General features: G+C 40.3%; 1 protein-coding gene across 1 annotated transcript in view; it reads left to right on the forward strand.

The window, feature by feature from the left end:
• The window catches only part of PDE8B (phosphodiesterase 8B), a 255,279-nt gene that overhangs the window by 208,648 nt on the left and 24,509 nt on the right, over positions 1-22,122 (forward strand). Inside the window, exons 13-17 of the mRNA XM_027863365.1 lie at positions 1,979-2,055; positions 7,607-7,771; positions 10,497-10,542; positions 12,219-12,354; positions 13,347-13,545. Coding sequence (XP_027719166.1) covers positions 1,979-2,055; positions 7,607-7,771; positions 10,497-10,542; positions 12,219-12,354; positions 13,347-13,545 — 623 coding nt within the window. The remainder of the gene's footprint in view (positions 1-1,978; positions 2,056-7,606; positions 7,772-10,496; positions 10,543-12,218; positions 12,355-13,346; positions 13,546-22,122) is intronic.

Consider the following 22,122-nt stretch of genomic DNA (forward strand, 5'->3'; position numbering starts at 1 on the left):
TTCTTGGCAAAGATATGGAGTGGTTTGCCATTTCCTTCTCTAGCTCCTTTGACAGATGAGGAAACTGAGGCAAACAGGATTAAGTGGCTTACTCAGGGTCACACAGCTAGTAAATGTCTGAAGCTGGATTTGAACTCTGAAAGATGAGTCTTCCTGACTTCAGGCCCAGCACTCCATCCACTGCACCACCTACCTGCCAAATCTACTGAATCCTTGGACAAATCTATTAGTGTTATAGTAAGTGAGAGAGATAGAGAGAGAGAGAGAGAGAGAGAGAGATGATAGATAGAGATAGAGATATATAGATTTATACTAGGGTCATAGCCCAGCCTATATGGGGATGAAATCATTAGTCCTTTGTGAACTCATCTCATTAACATAGTTGCAAAGGCAATTTAATTCATGCCTAAATCATATTTACTCCTATATATGTTTTGGGTTTGGGTTTTTTTGTTGTGTAAACTTAGATTCAAAGGGATAAGCATATGAAAGACACCCTCAGTATAATTTCTTCCTTATAATGTTGTTTATTGATTTTAATTAGGTTACACTTTTAAAAAAAAAACTTTTTTCTGCCTTTACCTGATATCTCTTTTCTCAACATCTCAACATTTCATCAGCATCTCTTTTCTCAATATCTCTTTCCATATCACTGTTTATAGATGTTGTGCCTGTAAGATACTGTGAAATCAAATACCTGACAAGACGTTTATCTCCCTGTGTTTGAGGACTAATTGATGCTTTTCATTGGACACCTCTATTAAACCAACAAGCACTTGAAGTGAAATAGATAGGAAATGGACATTAAAAGAATATATTTCTCCTTTAGGTCAAGCCACATGTTATTAGAGCTTCCAATAAGTAAGATTATAATTTAGCATGTTTTTACTACTAGTAAATGCAAGTTATTCATGAGGTTGGATAGAAAGACCCAAGTCAGAAGTTAGGAGACTTTAGTACTAGACCTAGTTCAACTGTCTTCTATCAGTGTGATAGAATTATGGAGAGGGAGAGGGAGAGGGAGAGGGAGGGGGAGAGAGGGAGAGGGAGGGAGAGAGAGAGAGAGAGAGAAAGAGGGAAGGAGAGGGGAGGGAGAGAGAAGGACAGAGGGAGGAAGGAAGGAAGGAGGGAGGGAGGGAAGGGAGGAAGGAAGAAAGGAAAAGAAAGAAAGAGAAAGAAAGAAAGAAAGTAGGAGTAGGAGGTGATTTTAGGGAGAACATGAGGATTTTAGACCCTCTGAGTTTTGAAGGGTAAGTTCCTTGAGGGCAGGGGCTATCTCATTTTTGTCTTTGTATCTCCAGTGTCTGGCACAAAGCAGATACTTAATAAAGCTATAGATTGATCTAAGTTGAGATGTTCAGAAATATTAACTAACTGGCCCTAGTTCACACGTCAAGTCCAATATTGAGGAAACTAAGAATTGGCTCGGGTCTCCTAATAGACAGTCTCATGCTCCATCTTGGTCTGACCTTCCTTATTGTATAAGAACACCTTTAAACTGACACTGGGGAAGAGATCTGCTTGTGAGGAACACTCCCTAGGCTGAAATTTGAATAGGTTTATAGCATGTGCAAACTGGAGCTTTAGCAGTGGCACAGTAGTCTTTCAGGATGGGATCTTTATTGTCTTATCTTGCCTGAAAAGTAGCCCCATTAGTGGTTCTATTATGTCAGATGTCCTTCTACCAATATCATCCATCCTGCATAAATCTTGTCTTCTTTGGCTGGGCTTGTGCAAATGGTGGCATTATTCTGGAATAAGCGATGAGTGAATCCAATCCTTTTTTGAAGAGTAGTATGGTGGTCCCACAGAAAGCAGAGTTGGGTTTTGAGCTGTTCTCAAAGGGACCTCATCAGAAACAGTTCCTGCCTGAAGCTTTCAGCTGGCTTCTGCCACTAGCATTTAGTCCTTTTGTCCTTTTGAGGGTGTGTCCTTCAGAGTGCTATTGTTCTAAGGGACACATATATTGTCTTGACAGCACCAAGCTTGCAGAATCGTCGTTATCCTTCTATGGCAAGGATCCACTCCATGACCATTGAAGCTCCGATCACAAAGGTAAAAAGCTATGGCTCTTCCTGGTTTTTAAGCAGAAACAATTGTCTATCTTGTCTCTGTGTGTATGTATGTTTATATGTGTATACATATACACAAACATATAAACATATACATGTGTGCATATATACACATGTGTATATGTGTGTGTGTGTGTGTGTGTGTGTGTGTGTGAAAACCTAGGGTAGGAAACATCAGGATGTAGTGAATGGAGAATGATCCTTGGAGTCTGGAAGACCTGGAATAAAGTCTCCCCTCTGATAAGTACTGGCTGTAACCCCTCATTACCTCTGGGAAATTTTCTAAGTCCTCCCTCTGAAGAAATGGTGCCAGTCTTCATTTGTAGAGGGAGTACCTCACCAGGAGCTCCCTGGACCAATGAAATCACAGATCTGGCCCCAAAAATATCCTAAAAAACTTGAGGTAATACCAATCTTTTTCCTATTGATACTGGACTTTTTAAATAAACTATTTAAAAGCATTTAGAAATGTCAATCAATCAGACAGCCAACAAGTATTAAATTCTCACCCTGTGCCAGGTACTGTGCTAAATACTGGGGATACATAAAAAGCCAAAAACACTGTCCCCAAGGATTTCATATTCTAATGAGGAAGATAATAGGCAAACAACTCTGTAGATAAAATATATACAGAGGATAAATTGGAGGCAATCTCAGAGGGATAAAACTAGATGGAACTGGGGGGATAGGAAAGACCTCTTGTAGGGATGTTGTGTTTGTCTTTTGTTCTCGAAGAGGACCACGACATTGGGGAGATAATGATATGACTTGCAATTGATTTTGTTTTGAGGGAGGGAGAGCTATGCAAGGTCCCCAGCCTTGCTTTCTCCTCCAGAGCCATCTGGGTCCAGTGGCCAGATATTCATCGGGACTACCAGAGATAGCTCAGGATGCAATGGGAGACCCTGGCCTTTTAAGCTAAGGTCTTTTCAGGTTCTCACTTTGAGTGAAGCAACGTCCATTCAGTGAATAAACCTCTTTAAGAAATGAGTCAAGGGATGGCCCCTTTCAATAAATAAATAAATGAATGAATGAATGAATGAATGAATGAATGAATAAATAAATAAATAAAGCTGGGAGGGTAAGACCTTCAGGGTTGCTGGCCAAAAGAGAAATAGTTACTATTTACATTCACTCTGAGCCAGAAGGGTCCAAAAAATAACTATTAAGTGGTGCTTGGGCAGGGACCTATTGTCCAATCTATGAGTGAATTGGGTTTAAGACTTGGTCTTTGAGAGAGAAGTCCAACCAGTAAACCCCAAGTTAAGTAGGCAGCTTTTGGCCATCAAAATTTACCTTCCTTTGGGCAGAACACCCTCAGGTAAGGGAAGAGGAGAGGAGAGAAGAGGAAAAGATAAGGTGAGGAGAGGATGAGGTGAGTTACCCAACTGGAACTGGCCCGTTGGGTCCCCATTCAGGCAGCTTGGACTACTGACAGGGTGTATTTGTCCTTTGTTCTCAAAGAGGACCGTGACATCACTGAGTCTTGATGGAAGCCAGAGGCCGAGACAAGAAGAGAGAGCATTCACATGTAAGGGACAGCTAGTGGAAAGACCTGGAGTCAGAAGGAATCTCAGAGGCAGAGAGTTCTCATTTTACGTAAATTCCTGTTTTGTGGCAGGACACCACAGATCTGGGTCTGCCTCTGGCTCTTGGAAGGGAGTGGCAGAGGTATCACTGCAGCTGTATCCCATGCTAGAGGTCCTCCACTCTGTGGAGGAGGAGGGTTGGCCCAAGCACTGAAGCCACTGGACTGCAGGGCCACAGGCCACAGAACCTTGGAGGGCATGGAGCCATACAGAGCCCGAGGAGAGGGAGGAGAGGTTAACAGAACATCAAATGAGAACTGGCTGTATGAGGAACAGCAAGAACACCAGTGTTGCTGGATTATAGAGTACTTGAAGGGGATTAAAATATAAGAAGGCTGGGAAAGTAGAAAAAGGCCATATTGTATAAGGGCTTTAAAAGCCAAGGAGAGGATTTTCTAGTTGATCCTGGAGGTAACAGAGAGCAATTGGCATTTGAGGAGAAGAGTGATGTGATCAGAAAAATACTTGGAAGATCAATTTGGCAGCTGCAAAGAGGGTGGTCTAGAGTGGAAAGGGATGTAAGTAGAGGCATTTACAATAGTCCTAGGGAGAAGTGATGAGGGTCTGTACTGTGTCAGAGGAGAGAAAGATATGTACATGAGAGATGTTGTGAAGGTAGGATTCATAGACCTGGGCAAGAGATTGGATATATGGGGTAAGTGTGAGCAAGGTGTTGAAGATGATACCTAGGTTACAAGCCTGAGTGGCTGGGAGGATGGTGGTGTCCTTGACCATGATAGAGAAGCTCACAAGAGGGGAGAGTTTGGGGGGAAAGATAATGAGTTCAATTTTAGACAGGTTGAGTTTAAGATATACATGGAACATCAGTTTAAGACATCCATTTAGAAGATGGCGATACTGAAGGTCAAGAGAGAGGATAGGGCAGAATAAATAGATTTGGGGATCATCAGCATAAAGATGATAATTTAAAATAAGGGAATTGATAAGCTCACTAAGTATATGATATGGTAATATGTTTTGCATGATTGGCCATGTACAACCTATATCAAATTGCTTACCATTTCAGGGAGAGGGGAGGTGAGGGAAGGAGAGAGAAAATTTGGAACTCAAAATTTTTAAAAAATGAATGTTAAAGATTGTGTCTACATGTAAGAAGGGAAAATTTTTTTAATTACTTTTTAAAAGTAAGCTACTGCCTATAAAAAGCTCAATGATCTTAGAAAAACATGGAAAGACTTGAACGAAATAATGAAGAGTGAAATGAGCAGAACCAAGAGAACATTGCATACAGTAACAGCAATATTGTTTTAAGAATGGCTTTGAGTGACTAAGTCATTTTGACTATTATATATACACAAATTAACTCTAAAGGACATGTGAAGAAAGACACTATCTGCATCCAGAACTGATAAATAGAAGTGTGTATAGAATAATTTTACATATATATGTATATGTGTGTATGTATACACATATATACATATATATGTATATGTGTATGTGTATATATACATACATGTATGTATATGTATATGTATATATACCTATGTATATATACATACATATATATTTCTGTCTAATGGTAGCTATTGCCTTCTAGGGAAGGAAAAAAATCTATATGATGACTTTATTATATATTTAATAGGAATAGCAAGTTGTACATAATAGATTTGCAGTTTGATGTGCAATCTTCTTTTTTATTATACTGTTATAGAAATACTTGTTTTATTCCATAAATTTTAAAAATATATTTTTTAAATGTAAGATAGTATAGAGGGAGAAGAGAATAGGGCCAAGAACATAGCCTTGAGGAAGACCCATGATTAGTGGGCATGACTTAGGATGAAGATCCAGCAAAGGAGACTGAGGAGTGGTCACATGGGTGAGAGGAGAATCAGGAGACAGTATTATCATAAAACACATGAAGAGAAAAGAGTATTAAGAAGGGAGTGATTGTATCAGAGGCTGCAAAGAAATCAAGAAGGAAAGGATTGAGAAAAGGCTCTTAGATTTGGCAATTAAAGAGATCATTGGTAACTGGAGAGAGAAGTTTCAGTTTCATAATGTCAGAAGTCAGACTTGAGAGTTAAGAAGTGATTTAGAGGAAAGAATATAGAGGTATCAACTGTTGATGACTTTCTCAATGAGTTTAGTCAGAAAAGAGGAGAGATTTAGCATTATAGTTGATGGGGATGGATGAATCAAGTGAGTGTTTTTTTTTTAATTAATGGTAGAGATATGCTCCTGTTTGTACACAGCAGGGAGGCAGCCAGTAGATAGAGATTAAAGATTAGTGAGAGTGAGGATGATAGAGAGGACAATCTGCTGAAGAAGATAGGATGAATTGGGATCAAAGGTGTATGTGAAGGAGTTTGCCTTGGCAAAGACAAAGGCTATTTCTTTATGTGAGATAGAGGTAGAAAAGGAGGTGGTGAAGGAAGACATCTGATTGACATGAAATGAAAAGAGGGTGTTCTTGGAGCACAGCCTCATTTTTTTCAGTGAAGTATGAGAGTTCTTAGCTGAGAGGATGGGGAAAAGGATGGCATGGGAGGTTTGAGGAAGAATGAAAATGTTTGGAATAGCCCTGTGACCAGTGGTGTAGTAAATCAATTAGGAAGATATAAAATGAGTGTTTTGCTGCAATGAGGGCCTAGTTGATATTACATAACACAAATTTATAGTGGACCCAGTTATCACAGTTTTGCGATTTTCTCTAGCTCTGATCAGTAGTGTGAAAATAGGATGGAAAGCATCAGATGGCAGGAGGCATCCAAGGTCTGAGGCTGACAAGGCATACCAATGACAGTAGGATAAGGGGGCAAAGCACTCCAGTGCAGAAGATAGTGAAGAGGTAAACTGGCTCACCAAGGAGTCTAGATGGAGAAGAGAGGAGGGTGCAGCCAGTGAAGGAGTGATGGCCTGGGAAATGATTGAGATGTGAGGGATTGGAGGTCGTGACGAGTTATGAAGAACAGGATAAGAGGCTGTAAGGCAAAGGGAAAGATGGAATGATAATAGATTGAGGTCAGATAAAAGAATTTCAGAGTTCATGAACATGGAAGTAGAATGATAGCAGATCAAGGTTATAACTATTGTGTAGCTGCTGAGGTGGAATGAAGAGTTGGACATGGGAAATAGGTAGATGGAGGAACTGGGAAGTTAAGAGCATTTGAAGGAGTATTATTACCTATAATGGAGCCCCATAGTTTGAGGGCAGAACTTGGAGTGGAGGGAAAGTTCGATGACCTAGACACTGAACTCATTGAGGAAGGAGAGTATCTTAGGAATCAGTAGATAGTTAGCAGCATCTTGATTGGGCCATAAATATGAATTGAATGAACTTCAAGGAAGAAGAAATGCTAAGTGTGCTGGTAGAGGGATCTGGAAGTGACAATGGGGAGCAAAGAGTAGTAACTTCTCTGTTATGATCAGTGAGTACCAAAAAGGGTGGCCAATAGGATGGAGCCACGTCTCCGCGAGTGACAGAAGGTGGAAGGAGTGAAAAAAGGAAAAGGTTGAAGATGAAAGCAAGTTTGTTAACCAGGGAGCTGGCATTAGAGACACTACAGTGTAATGGATGGGTAGCTCTGGAGTGGTACATTGATGAGAGAGGGTCAAGGTTGAGGAGGATGGGTATAAGAGAGCAAATTTAGAATGGGGTTTATACAGTGACAGCCAGGGGTTCAGAATCTCTGTGATGGGGAAGAATATGATCAAGTGGTAATATGTTGACCATTGAGGAATGAATTGAGGAAGAAAGGTAATTTCATTTAGGCCCAGGAGCGAATGTACAATAATTTCAGGGAAATATACACTTTTGCCAAGATCTGGATGTCTACGTAATTAATCTATATTCTCTCTACCTCTCTGTCTCTCTGTCTCTCTCTCTCTCTCTCTCTCTCTCTTTATCTTTCTACTTCTTTCTTTCTCTCTCCCACTCTCTCTCCTTCTCCCTCCTTCTCCCTCTCTTCTTCCTCTATCCAGGTCATTAATATAATCAACGCTGCCCAAGAGAATAGCCCAGTAACTGTAGCAGAAGCCTTGGACAGAGTTTTGGAAATTTTACGAACCACAGAACTCTACTCTCCTCAACTGGGCACTAAAGATGAAGATCCCCACACTAGTGATCTAGTTGGAGGGCTGATGACTGTGAGTAATAATGGAAAATCATATTTTTGGAGAAAAAAACAAACTTCACCAAGGCAAATTTTGTCAAAAACAAACTGGTGCAATTTGCAAACTTTATAGCATTATAAATATCTCAGTAATTGTTACCATTATTGTAGGCAACTAGTGCTGCAATGGACACCAGGCCTGGAGACAGGAAGACCTAAGTTCAAATCCATCCTCAAACACTTATTAGCAATGTGACCCTGGGCAAGTCATTTAACCTCTTTTTGCCTCAATTTCCTCCACTGTAAAATGACAATAATAATAGTATCTATCTCGCAGGGTTGTTATGAGGATCAAATGAGATAGTATTTGTAAAAAAGAAAAAAAAAAGCTTTGCATAGTGATTGGCACATAGTAGGTGCTATAAAAATGCTACTTCCTTCCCCTTTCCCCTTATATAGGAGTGTGGGGGAGGGGGCAGAGCCAAGATGGTGGAGTAAAAGCAGTGACTGTTTTGAGCTCTCCCCCAACCCCCTCCAAATACCTGTAAAAAATGGCTCTAAACAAATTCTAGAGCAGCAGAACCCACAAAAAGACAGAGTGAAACAAATTTCCAGCCCAAGACAACCTGGATGGCTGATCGGAAAGGTATATCGCCCCGGGCTAGGAGAGGAGCAGAGTTTGGTGTGGGTGCGCAGGCTGCAGTGACCCTGGAGCAGGCCTCAGGGGACTGAATCATGGGCAGCTCTGGCGGTTTCCAGACTTCTCAACCCATGAACACCAAAGACAACTTAGTAAGTCAGTAGGAAAAGTGTGTGTCTGCGATGAGAGAGAAGCTCGGTCCCGGTCCCAGTCCCCGAGTGCGGCCCTGGGTTGGTGGCTGCTTCCAGAGCTCTCAGCCCACAGACTGAGGGGGAATCAAGTGGCTGATCAGAGGGGGATTGCAGGGATCTCTTTGCCAGGGCTCAGGCAGGAATCTCTTGCTTTGCCCATGCTTAGATCTGGGTCACAGTTCTGGGTGGTGGTCCTGGGGCAAGGAGGAGTGCTAGCATGGTGGAGCTTGTAGTGGCTGTGGAGAGGTAATTCTCCTCATAGTTCCAAGACAGAAAAGAGTGCTTGTGGTCACTCATAGACCAGAGCACAGGCCAGGAAAGGAGTAAACACCTCGCCCTTGAACATAGTACCTTGGAAGAACTGAAAATTTACAGGTCCCTAGAAGTATCTCTGAAAATAGCTGCACAAAACCCCTGAAGTTTGGGACAGTACATCCTCCACACTGGAAGCAGACCCCTACCTTAACAAAGAGTTTATAACTCAAGTAATTGGCTGGGATCATGAGCAAACAGTGCAAAAAGACTCAGACCTTGGAATCTTACTTTGGTGACAAAGAAGATCAAAACATTCAACCAGAAGAAGATAACAAAATCAAAGCTCCTACATTCAAAGCCTCCAAGAAAAATATGAGTCAGTCCCAGGCCTTGGAAGAGCTCAAAAGGGATTTTGAGAAGCAAGTAAGAGAAGTAGAGGAAAAACTGGGAAGAGAAATGAGAGTGATGCAAGAAAATCATGAAAAGCAAGTTAACAGCTTGCTAAAGGAGGCCCAAAAAAATACTGAAGAAAATAACACCTTAAAAAATAGTCTAACCCAAATGGCAAAAGAGGTCCAAAAAGCCAATGAAAAGAAGAATTCCCTAAAAAGCAGAATTGGACAAATGGAAAAGGAAGTCCAAAAGATTACTGAAGAAAATACTTCCTTAAAAATTAGAATGGAGCAAATGGAAGCTAGTGACTTTATGAGAAATCAAGGAATTCTAAAACAAAACAAAAAGAATGAAAAAATAGAAGACAATGTGAAATATCTCGTTGGAAAAACAACTGACCCATTATATACGAGTGATATTTGTAATATGTGGTTATTATTATTGCTACCATTATTTTATTATTATTTTTATATAGTAGCATGGTAGCAATAATGACTTGTGTACAAGGAGAAGGCAATGATATTATTGAGGGCATATGTGACTGGTTAATGATGTGGGTTGGTTATGTAATAAGAAAATAAGTGGAGCAGCTAGGTGACACAGTGGATAGAGCACTGACCCTGGAGGCACGAGGACCTGAGTTCAAATCTGGCTTTAGACACTTATCAGCTATGTGACCCTGGGCAAGTCATTTAACCCTGATTGCCTAAAATAAAAAAGAGAAAGAAACTTAATAAAGAATAAGAATCACATTTAAGTTGTGATTTAAGATTTACAAAGCATTGTAGTGAGAATCTGAGAAAAAGCAACAGGGGGCAGCTCAAGGAGTATCCTGGAAATTGCCATAATATGGAGAATAAAAGTAAGAGGCCTCCACTGTTTTGGATAGAGGAACTTTGGAGGATTTATGGAGAAATATGAACAAAAGTTGAAGATAATGAGATGGTATGGACGACTTTCATTCTGCATCAGTAGAGAAAGTGTTTTCAATGATAAAATTAAGGTGCTATTTTGATTGCATAGTTATCTTGATTTTATTTATTTTTAGTTCAGTTCCTCAAGTTAATAGGCTAAGGGCTGTTGCCTCTGACCATCCTCTGGCTATTGTTCTGATCCAGTCCTGACCCCTTTGTTTGGAAGTGCTTTATTCCTTGGAAGGCACCAAGTGCTCTAGGTTGGAGTGTTGAGGGAGGAGAGATAGCCTAGAAGAAAAGCAGTCTGTTAACAAGAATACTTGGTCAGTAAATTCCTACTACTTACAGCATCTTTCTTTATTTCAGGATGGCTTAAGAAGGTTGTCAGGGAATGAGTACGTGTTTTCTAAGAGTAAGTTTCATCTAACTTGTGCCTCATTTCACTTGATATTTCCAACTTCCTTCAGGTCATGTGCCAACCTACCATGTAGGACTTATTATTTGTATTGATTTATCTAATAGAGAAGGATGAACTGATCCTTTTCCAATTGTTAAGTCATGAAACATAGATGTGCCATCAATAATTTTCAAAATTCTGCAGATATTTTTCAGGTGCTTTTGCATTTTTTCATGAGTCCTAGTAACATTTCAGCTTGTATAAAAAAGTCTAGGATTTCCACCTCTCACCTGATTAGAAAAGAAGAGGTTTTGTTCAGTTTATAGTTTACTATAGGTCATTTAGTCAGGGTTCTACTTTTTAAGATGAATAAATTAGAATGACTTTTTACTTCATCCCAGTTGAGCATGTGTTAGAACCATCTCTCTGTCCTTGGTTCATAACTGGGCCTTCTAATTAAAATCATTGATCTGAAAAATGTCAAAATTACAAATCCAAGAAAGGACAAATTTCTATTTGTTATATGGATTTAATAAGTCAGCTAGGCTGACCTAGATGCTTTAAATATCACAGCTTAATAATATGGAAAAGGAGTTCCTGAAATTAAAATTTCCTATTTTGGGCATCCTGAGGCTTTTTTTTTAATTGGAGATAATAAAAGTGATTAAATACTCTGTGACCCTCTATCAGGTTCTAAGTCCATAATGAACATTCCCTTTCCGTCCTCCCCCATCTATCTCCACTCTTAAGGCCATGATTCTCATTCAGGTTCTCATCACCTTTCACCTAGACTGTGGCAGAAATCTTTTACGAGGTCTTACTGGCTCTGGTCTCTCCCCTTTCTAGTACATCTTCCACAGATGCCCAAGTGATTTTCCTAAAGCATCAGTATGACTGTGTCATTCTCCCGCTCGGAAAAACTTCAATGGAAGTTTTCTCTGGAATAAGATCCAAAACCTCTTTGGCATTTCACGTCTTTCACAATCTGGCTCCAACTATCTTTCTAGACTAATTTCACATTGCTACCCTTCATTATACACTATACTTCCAGCCAAAGCGACCTACTTGCTTTTTCCCATACATGTCATTCTATCTCCTTTTTTGCCTTTGCTATCGACCATACCTGGAGACCTGGGCAGCTAGGTGGTGCAGGAGATAGAGTTAGGGAACCTGAATTCAAATCTGGCCTCAGACACTTACTAACTGTGTGACCCTGGGCAAGTCACTTAATCTTGTTTGCCTCAGTTTCCTCATCTGTAAAATGAGCTAGAGAAGGAAATGGCAAACCACTCCAGTGTCTTTGCCAAGAAAACCCCGAATGGGGTCACAAAGAGTCAGACGTGACTGAAATGACAGAACAACACATAGCTGGAAACACCTTAGCTCCTTCCAAGGCTTAGCTGATGTACTACTTCCTCCATGAGGTCTCTGTTGATAGCCTTTGATACTCAGTCTTCCCTCCACTTCCCAAAATTACTTTGTATATATCTTGCATCTACTCACCTGTGTATATGTTGTCTTCCCTCCCATCCTTCCATTCACCTCTCCCCCCAAGTCAGATAGAAGCTCCTCAAGGCCAAGGACTGTTGTATTTTTGTCTTTGTATTTCCAGCACCCAGCTCAGTGTTCACCCTGATGGGTAGTAGATGTTAAATATGTGTTTGCTAAATTCAGTTAAATTATTTCTGCAGACATGCACCACAGTCACAGTCATCTTTCACTGCCAATCACAATCAATGATGTTCCACCTTGTATTGCACAATTACTTGATAATGAAGAAAGCTGGGACTTCAACATCTTTGAATTAGAAGCCGTCACACATAAAAGGTACTGGGCTCCTTTGGGCACATGTAGGGGCAGGGGCTGGAGGTGCAGGTTCCCCTAGTTTTAAATTTGGGAGTTCAAGAGGTAAAGTCAGGCTTCAGTGCCTTTGCCTTTTCAGCAGAGATTGAGAGGAGGCATAAAATGAGCATATATACTTTGTCATTGGGCATGACCCTTTGTGGAGAAATAACCCTAGGGGACCCAGCATGGGATAAGGTTGATTGGAACTCAAGAATGAAGTAATGCAACTAAATTTCATTCCAAGATCTCCTAGGATAATTTATTACTGCCGGTGTACCAGAAATGCACCAGGCAGGTATAAATATCAGGACTGAGCTAAGTTCCAAATTTGTTAAAGCAACAGATGAATTAACTGAATTTATGGGCTCAAGGAGCAAGAAAATAGCTTTTGATTTGAGTGGGATGGCTTACACGTGGTCACACCTGAAAGCCAAGAGAAGGGTGAAATGCCTCTCAAGATCACTTTCTAGCCCAAGGATCCTGTGAAAGGAATATTCCTCCCCAAAGGTGTCGGGCTGGGTCTCATGGGCATTTTGTTAAAGCCGCTGAAAAATAATTTTGGAATCTAGTAACTCTAAATTGTATGCGATCTCAGATCTATCATTGTCTTTGTTTGCAAGCACTTTTGATGTACAGATCAGGGAGAGAACAAGGAGAGAAATCCAAAGACTTGCCATTTGTCACAGTTATTAAAGCTTCTGATGAACTGGAGATAACCTACTAATGTTTTGGGTTGACTGCCATAACACATCTGTTCAGGAATCAGTACTAGATTTAAGGAGGCACTGTTCTTTTTATTTTCCAAAGATTTATTTTTACCCCCTGGACATACGAAATTGGCAGTGGGTTGGGGTGGGAGTGGGCTGTTGGGGAAACAGAAAAATGTCATTGTCCTTTCCTTATCAGTGGAAGAGAATAAGAGCTTGGCAAAGGAATGAAATGAGCAGATTTTTTTTTTAATCTAACTTCTCCAGACCGTTGGTTTACCTGGGGTTAAAAGTCTTTGCCCGCTTTGGGGTCTGTGAGTTTTTGAACTGTTCAGAAGCCACTCTTCGGGCCTGGCTGCAGGTGATCGAAGCCAACTACCACTCATCAAACTCATACCACAATTCCACCCATGCCGCAGATGTCCTACATGCAACAGCATTCTTCCTTGGAAAAGAGAGAGTGAAGGTAAAACTGTCATAGGATGACCTCCATGGTTATTCCTGGACATATATATGTATATGTATATATGCATACATATACATATATATGTATGTATATATGTATACATACTCTGTCTTAACTTCTGAGAGAGACTATTTTACTATCAGCAGGGATTTAACTATGTTTCATTTTGCCAACAGTTTACTAAATTAGCTACTTGTGCTTATAGAAGTTGGGGGAAGGGAATAAGCATTTATTTAGTCCCTATTGTGTGCCTGGCACTATACTTAAGTGCTTTTTAAAAATAATGAAGAGCAAAATGAGCAGAACCAAGAAAACATTGTATCAGTAACAGCAATATTGTTTTAAGAACAACTCTGAGTGAATAAGTCATCTTGACTATTATAAATGCCCAAATTCACAACAAAGGACATATGAAGGAAGATGCTATCTACATCCAGATAAAGTAGTGATAAATAGAGATATGTGTAGAATGATTTTACACACACACACACACACACACATACACACACACACATTTGTATCTAATGGTAGCCATCTCTGGGGGAACCAGGGAAAAAAAAGAAAAAAAGAAACTTACATGATAACTGTATTGTTATATATTTAAAAAGAATAGCAAGTTGTTTATAACAGATTTGATATTTCATGTACAATCATCTTTGTATTATACTATATTATGGAAATGCTTGTTTTATCCCATAAATTAAAAATAAAATGAATAAAATTTTAAAAATAAAATACATATACTAAAAATAAAAATAAAACAAAAATATTATTTGATTTGATCCTCACAAAAACTCTGTGAGGTAGGCGTTGTTATTATCCCCATTTTACAATTAGGAAACTGAGGCAAAGAGAAGTTAAATAACTTGCCAAGGGTCAAACAGCTAGTATGAGTTAAAATTGTATTAAAATTAACCATCTATGTACATATTATCTATTTTATATTGTTATATTATATTATGATATGGTATGTTATATTATTATATATTCTAGTATAGTATGTTATGGTATATTATTTTATATTTTATTATATTATAAAGTACGTCAGACTTGTAGTTAGAGTCATCCCCCACAAAAAAAACCACTATCCTGCCCTCATTTTTACCACCTTCCACAAATTTTTGCAAACCTGTAACACTGAGGGTCTTACAAACTGTTATGAACACAGGTTACCCTCTTCTGTTGGCCTGTCCTTCTCATATACACTTTTCTCTCATCACTTTTCCTTTCATTCTTTCTCTTCCTCCTTTGTTCCCCCATAGTAGATAGTGACTGTGTCTAAATAGTGCTCAATACAGGGTTTGACTGATTTTTTTAGAAACTCAGTTGGTTTTGGTGATGCGATTTCTTTCTGCCTTTCACACGTGAGTAAATTAATCTATACATTTCAAACAACCTCTGCCTCTGTGGCTGATGCATGTGTACACAACCAATATTCATCAGATACATTTATAGCGTTGGTGTTGGAGGATCAGACTACTAATGCTGTGCCAAGTTATTATTGTATGTGTGCAGTTTCAGGAGACATAATTTCAATTCAATTTAATTAACAAATATTTGTTAAGAAACTACTTCATACCAGGCTCTGTGCTAAGTGACAGGCATAAAGAGAAAATGAGACAAACTACCCTCAAGGAGCTTACTTTCTTCTGGAGGTATTTGACCCAAAGGGCAGCTAGGCGGCACAGTGGATAGAGCACTGGTCTTGAAATCAGGAACTCATCTTCATGAGTTCAAATCCAGCCTCAGACATTTACTAGCTGGGTGACCTGAGCACATCACTTAACCCTGGTTGCCTCAGTTTTCTTATCTGTAAAATGATCTGGAGAAGGGAATAGCAAACCACTCCAGTATCTCTGCCAAGAAAACCCCAAATGGGGTTAGACATGACTTAAATGATTCAACAACAACAACAGTATTCAAAGCCATGTAGTAGCAAGTAACTCAGTGTTTTACTATATTTGTATAGATTCAATTTTATAGATTCTATAAATATATAAATATATATATAATTATTCATAAATTATAAACACATAAAACCCTCCTATGTACTTGTACCTCTTCACCTCGGCTTCTTAGAATCCTTAGCTTTTTCAAGGCTCAGCTCGGGTGCCTTGTCCCCTGGGCAGTTTTTCTTGATCCCCTGGGTTTTTAAGTGCTCTCTTTTCTATCCTATTATCTTGTATTTACTTATCTATTTATATTCAATGGCTCTCAGTGATAGTTAATGGCTAGCATCTATATAAGGCTTTAAGGTTTGCAAAGTGTCTCATTTTATCCTCCTCAAAACCCTGGGAAGCAGGCAAAGTGATATTGTGATCACCATTTTATATTTGAGGAAACTGAGGCTGGGAGAGGTTCAGAGACATGCCCAGGTTCACATGGCTAGTAACCGAAGCCGCATTTGAACTCAAGTCTTCCTCACTCCAGGTCCAATACTGTATCCACTGTACCACTCACTGCCTCAGTAGAACCGGTGAAGGCAGAGGCAGTTTTTCCTTTTTGTCTTTATATCCTTAGTGCCCAGATGTTGTTGTTTCAATTGAGACTGACTCTTCAGGACCCCATTTTGGATTTTCTTGGCAAAGATACTGGAGTGGTTTGCCATTTCCTTCTCCATTTCATTTTACAGATGAGGAAACTGAGGCAAACAGGGTTGAGAGACTTGCCCAAGCTTGCACAGCTAGTATCTCAGGCTGGATTTGAACTCAGGTCTTCCTGACTCCAGGCCTGGCTCTCTATCCACTGTGCCACTTAGATGCCCTTAGTGCCTAGTACAGAGTACCAATTAATCAATGAATCAGTCAACCAATTTTTATCAAGCTCCTATGATACCAGGTACTGGGGATACAAGTACCAAAAGAAGAAACAATGCCTACTTGAAAGGGGGGGCAAGTCTATATCTACATCTATATCTGTACATCAGAACTAGAAAGTGAATAAATCCAAATATATACAGAGAAGTTAAATGGGGATGTACTAGCAGTTGACAGAATCAGGAAAGGCTTCATGCAAAAAAAAATAATAAAATAAAAAAAATTTTAAAAAAAGGAAAGACTTCGTGCAGAAGATGGTGTGTGAGCTATATGATAAAGGAATTGAGGGAGTCTGTAAGGTGGAGGTAAAGAGGAAGTGCATTCTAGGCACGTGAAAAGGCACATCCATACGTGTTGAATGTGTGTGTGCATATATGTGTATACGTATATGTGCGTGTATGGGGGAGCATCTCCAGTTGTTCTGATCTTTATCTTGCCACTGGATCCAGATGGCTCCAAAGGAGAGAATGAGGCTGGTGGCTTTGCACAGCCCTCCCTCACTTAAATCCAATTCATGTGCAAGTCATGGTATCACCTCTCTGATGTCATGGTCCTCTTCAAGAATGAAGTATGAACAACAACAGCAATAGCATGTGTGTAGATATATACACACATATGTATATATATATGTATATATCAATATAAGCATAGACTTCTAGATAGATCGATGTGTCTATGTATGTGTGTATGTGTGTGTGTGTGTGTGTGTGTGTGCATATATATATATGTGTGTGTGTGTGTGTGTGTGTGTGTGTGTATGTAATTAGGCAAATTGATCTGGGCACTCTGGATGATTTGAGTGCTCTTAATCCACTAGATGAAACAACAGAATGTAAGGCTCAGGTAACAGAAACAAAGGTGGCCTCTCCCCTCAGACTATGAGTGACTCATTTGCATATAAAAGAATCAGGGAGGTAGTTTAGGATTCCTTGGGTAAATGACTGAGAGTTTAAAAGCAGAACCAGCCTGACTTCATAATCATATAGTTGAGAAGAGAATTAGCTATGGAGAAAAATTTCAGTTCCTGAGTTCACTCTTTACCTTTTCCTTTGTACCTCCGGGGGTGGGAGGGGGGGGCAGGGAGAAGGGGAAGGTATTGATCTGCAGTGGTATCTTCCAGCAGGACATGGTGGTGTCCAGTGGAGTGGCAGAGAGCATTGGTAAAGTTCAGCAAGGTGGGAAGAGAAGGATTTCCCTCTCCTCCTCCTTGTAGCAGACACATGAAGCAGCGTGCAATAGAGCAGAGTGTCCAGCCACAGAGATGACAGAGCACAGAGCAGTCAAGACTGCTGCTTACAGCTGGAATCTTGCTCAGGAAATGGGACGATTCGGCTGAGACTCCTGCTGGTCCTAGGGTATGGGTTCTACTTCTTATCAAGAGTACAGTAGTACCCTAGGCTAAGATTTCAGATAGTAGAGGTTGTAGCCAAGCATCTGTTGGTCATAAGATACGGTTTCTGGTTCTTTTAAAAAATATAACAGCACCTTTGGCCAGGATTTCAACTGAGCTTGAAGCCAGAGATCACAGCCAAGCACTGGAGCTCTGTGCCCTGCCCAGGAGTTGGCCCAGAAGAGCCTCTCAGTCTTCTGCCAAAAGAATCATGAAGACTTTATAACAACAGACGGGAGAGGCATCAAGGTGGCCCAGAGGACGGGGTGCTGGCTCTGGCGTCAGGAAGACCCGAGTTCAAATATGGCTTTAGACACTTACAAGCAATGTTACTCTGGGCAAGACACTTAAATTGCTGCCTGCCTCAGCTACAGGGACAATAATGGCAACAACAACTTTCCAGTATTATTGTGAGGATCAAATGAGATGTAGGTACTTAATAAATGCTTGTTTCTTTCCTTCCTTCCTGGAGGTACTGGAGGTAAAATTTACCTTGGCCACATATGTTCCCTCTGGGTGTGCCTCTCCACTTGTGAACTCTCTGTGCATTCACTCTTCTCACAATCACATATGTCTTTGTAGAAGAGTGTGCTTCAGGTTTATGGGAGAGATATTTTGTTGCTAGTTGCTTCTTATTACACTATTTCAACAAATGTTTTTGACTTGAGCTAATTTTTTTTCTGGCTAACCAGAGAGAAGATAAACGTACTGATAGGGGCTCATGAGCTAAAGTTTTGAGAGTATAGAGACAGAGAGAGAGGGATTAAGCAGGTTACGTGTTGCTAGATGAAAACGGAATGCAAGTAATTAGTCCTGATCCAGTGAGGATAGGTATAGAATTAGCTATTCCCAGCCTTTGAGAAATAACTTCGATGTGCCTTAGTCTAAGCAAAGCCAAGCAATGAAAATCCAGATTTACAAACGAGATAAATGAGCATGAGAAAGAAGAGAGAGGGAGAGATAGTTACTTATTTTATGAAAAGATTCAACAAGAAATAATCTTTTAAGTTATTCATGCATTCAAAGGTGTATGCAATTTCCAAAAATCTAGTTTACAAATAGTTTTATAGTAACACATCTGTGGCCTAAAGTGAACTATACTTATACTTTCAAAGGCTTTCAAAGTCTCTGACAAGCTGTGACCATGGCACGTTAGGATGTAGAGCTGGACGATCCATTGAGGGCAGGGACTGTCTTTTGCCTCTTTGTGTCCCCAGCACTTAGCACAGTGCCTGGCACATAGTAGGTGCTTAACAAATCTTTTTGATTGATTAGAGATCATATTTGTAACCCTCTCATTTTATAGATGAGGAAATGGAGGCCTAGAAAAATTAAAAGACTTACTCAAGGTCATGCAGCCAGGTTTCTTAAATCCCAGCCAAGGCCCTTATTCCATATTGCTCTAACCCTTTGCCTTCTCCTGATCTGCCTCAGAAGCCATGAGAAATTATTCCACTGGCCTCCTTCCACATTTGACAGAGGCACATTCAGGAAGTTCATTCCTGAGTCCTGCCTGGAAGCTTGGCCCCATTTAACCCTCCCTTCCTCCTGGCTTGAGAATGAAATTCATATAATATTTCCATTATCAGTCATTCAATTGTGACACAATCAGCAAGCATTTATTAAGTGCCTCCTATGTGCCAGGTACCATGCTAGGTGCTAGGGATAAAAGGGTCAAAAAAAAATTCAATAGTACCTGCTCCTTAAGAAATTTGGCATATGCATTCCTTACCATAACTTATCAACCAACCAGAATTTATGAGCCATTTCCCCCTTGTTAACTTCTGTCACCCCCTTGCAGAACAAACAAAGGAACACAGCAGCTTATGCAGATATAAAAATAACTATGTTCAGTTGGGGGGGGTTAGGGGTTTTTTTTGTTTGTTTTTGTTTTACTGCTAAAGTGATAAAAATAGCTATTTACATAAACAAGTGATTGGTTATCTGAAAAATCTACTTTTAAGGCTAAGACTTGCCAGCTTTCTCTCAATGTGGTCAAAACTCATTTCCTACTTTTAAAGCAGACAAGGAGCAGGGCATGTATGACTGCCCTTGGCACAGCTCTGCCCCTTCCTTGATGCTTTCCACATCAAAGGGGCAAGGATAGAATGAATCCACTTAGAGGTTTAAGGGTTTTCTCTCTCTGTCACTTCCTCCCTAGAGCTCCGAGAGAGGCTTTCCATACACTAAGGATGCTAGTGAAATAAGCCTGCCTTCTGTGCCCTACCTCCCACCCACTGCCTATGAAAAAATGTCTCAGAATGTATGCTGCAGACCAGCTGGGCATTATTATTTCTGGAGCAGCCAGCATAGTGTTTTAACTTTACCAAAGTTCTGTCTTCATCGTGTTTCTGGTTGGTGTCTAGTAAAGAAAAACATTGGATCCTGTCACTTTACTCTGGCTTCCCACCTCAGTTACTCGAGTCTGTTTTGTTCCGAAGTTCTAAGCAGATTGGTCCTAAATGCCAAGAAGAGTGAGCGCATCGCGGGAGCTCCCCCTGGTGCCTCATTTGGGCATGGTGGTTTCATTAGCAGGCTGGGGTCAGCCTAGCCCTGGAAGAATTAGACTTGATGAAGCTTTGTCCTCAGCTCTGCCAGTGGTTTTCCAAATGTCTGACTTGGGCATCTGCTAAACCAGGTGTGAAGTGGGCCAGGTAGATCCATCCTTGGTCCAAGCAAAATCCTCTGTAGGAGGGGGAGTAAATGACATCAAGTGGAAACTGGATGAGTATGTGGTCAGAGAAACTGTAGGGGGAATTCCTACTGAGGTATGAGTTGGACCAGATGACCTCTGCGTTCTAATCCAACCTTGAAATTCTAGGATTCTAGGATTCTAGGATTCCAAGTGTAGAAGGTATTGATCTCTCACGCTGGTATTTCTGTCTAGCACTGCTAATCACTTCTACATTGCCAGGGTTGGAAATAAATACCACTTATTTTGATATTTCAGTGGGTCTCTGATCTTATTAGTGTAAGCAATTCTTCCACTAATACAGGTCACAGTCCTTCCATTTCTTCTCAAGATGTGTGATTCTTGTCCGTGTCAATAAATCACACATCCATCAATCTTTTATTAAGTACCTATGATGTACCTGGTGCTGTACTAGATGTTGGGGGTACAAAAAGAAAAATGAAATAGTCCCTATCTTTGAAGGGCTTACACTCTGGCAGGATAGACAGCAGATGTAAACAAAACTATATACCAAAACCATATGCCAGTGCATCATTCAAATTTGTACTCTGTATCTCCATTGTACTATAATCAATTACCATATTTTATGTAATTACAACTTTGAATTCAAATACATATGATCATTGCAGAGGCTTCATTATTTGCACTAATCAAGACTTAATTGTATTTACAAAGTAAAAAAAAGAGGTAAGGATGTATGGGGAATGGGGTGAGGGAAAGGAGAGGCAGTAGCACCTGGGGGAGTCAGGAAATGCCTCATCTAATAGGGAGCATTTGAGCGGAACTTTTAAGGAAACTAACTGGATTCTAAGACGTGGAAATGAGGAAGGAGTGATTTCAGGCATGGGAAGCACCTTGGACCTGCAAAGCCACAAAGACAGAAGATACAATGTTTTATGTGAAGAGCAATGGGAAGGCCAGTATGGCTGGACCATAGTATATATGAAGGGGGGGTAATGTGTAATAAACCTGGAAAGTAAGTTGGAAAAAAAGTTGTGAAGAGATAATAAGGGGAAAAAAAGAAAGATAGAAAAAGCTATATGGTGGTATTGTGGATAGAACACCAGCTCTGGAGTCAGGAGGACCTGAGTTCAAATCCAGCCTCTGACCCTTAGTAGCTGTGTGACCCTGGGCAAGTCACTTAACCCCACTTCCTGAGAGAGAGAGAGAGAATAAGGAGCCACTGAAGTTTATTGAGCCGGGGAGTGACATGGTTCATCCTGTGCTTTAGGAATATCCCTTTGGCAGCTCTTTGGATAATGGATTAGAGAAGGGAAAGCAGAAATGGGGAGGATATAAGAGATGAAGAGGTACAATCAGGGGCAGCTAGATGGCACAGTGGATAGAGCATCGGCCCTGGAGTCAGGAGGACCTGAGTCAAATCTGGCCTCAGACAAATGATATTCACTAGCTGTGTGACCTTGGGCAAGTCACTTAATCCCAATTGCCTTGCCAAAAAAAAAAAAAAGAGGTAGAATCAACAAGATTTAGCAACTGGTTGGATATGGGGGAAGGAAAAGATAGTGGGGAGTTGCGGATGAATCTAAGGTTGCAAAACTCTTAAGTGCAAAATTGTTACTGAAAGAATGACAGTGCCCTTCCTTCTAATGCTATTCCTTTAAAGCCTCTGTAGAGATTCCTCCCCACTTGATGGAGATCTTCCTCTGGTTCTTTTAACT

Source organism: Vombatus ursinus, unplaced genomic scaffold, assembly GCF_900497805.2.
Source record: "Vombatus ursinus unplaced genomic scaffold, bare-nosed wombat genome assembly UNPS02014772.1, whole genome shotgun sequence".
Taxonomy (NCBI): Eukaryota; Metazoa; Chordata; class Mammalia; order Diprotodontia; family Vombatidae; genus Vombatus; species Vombatus ursinus.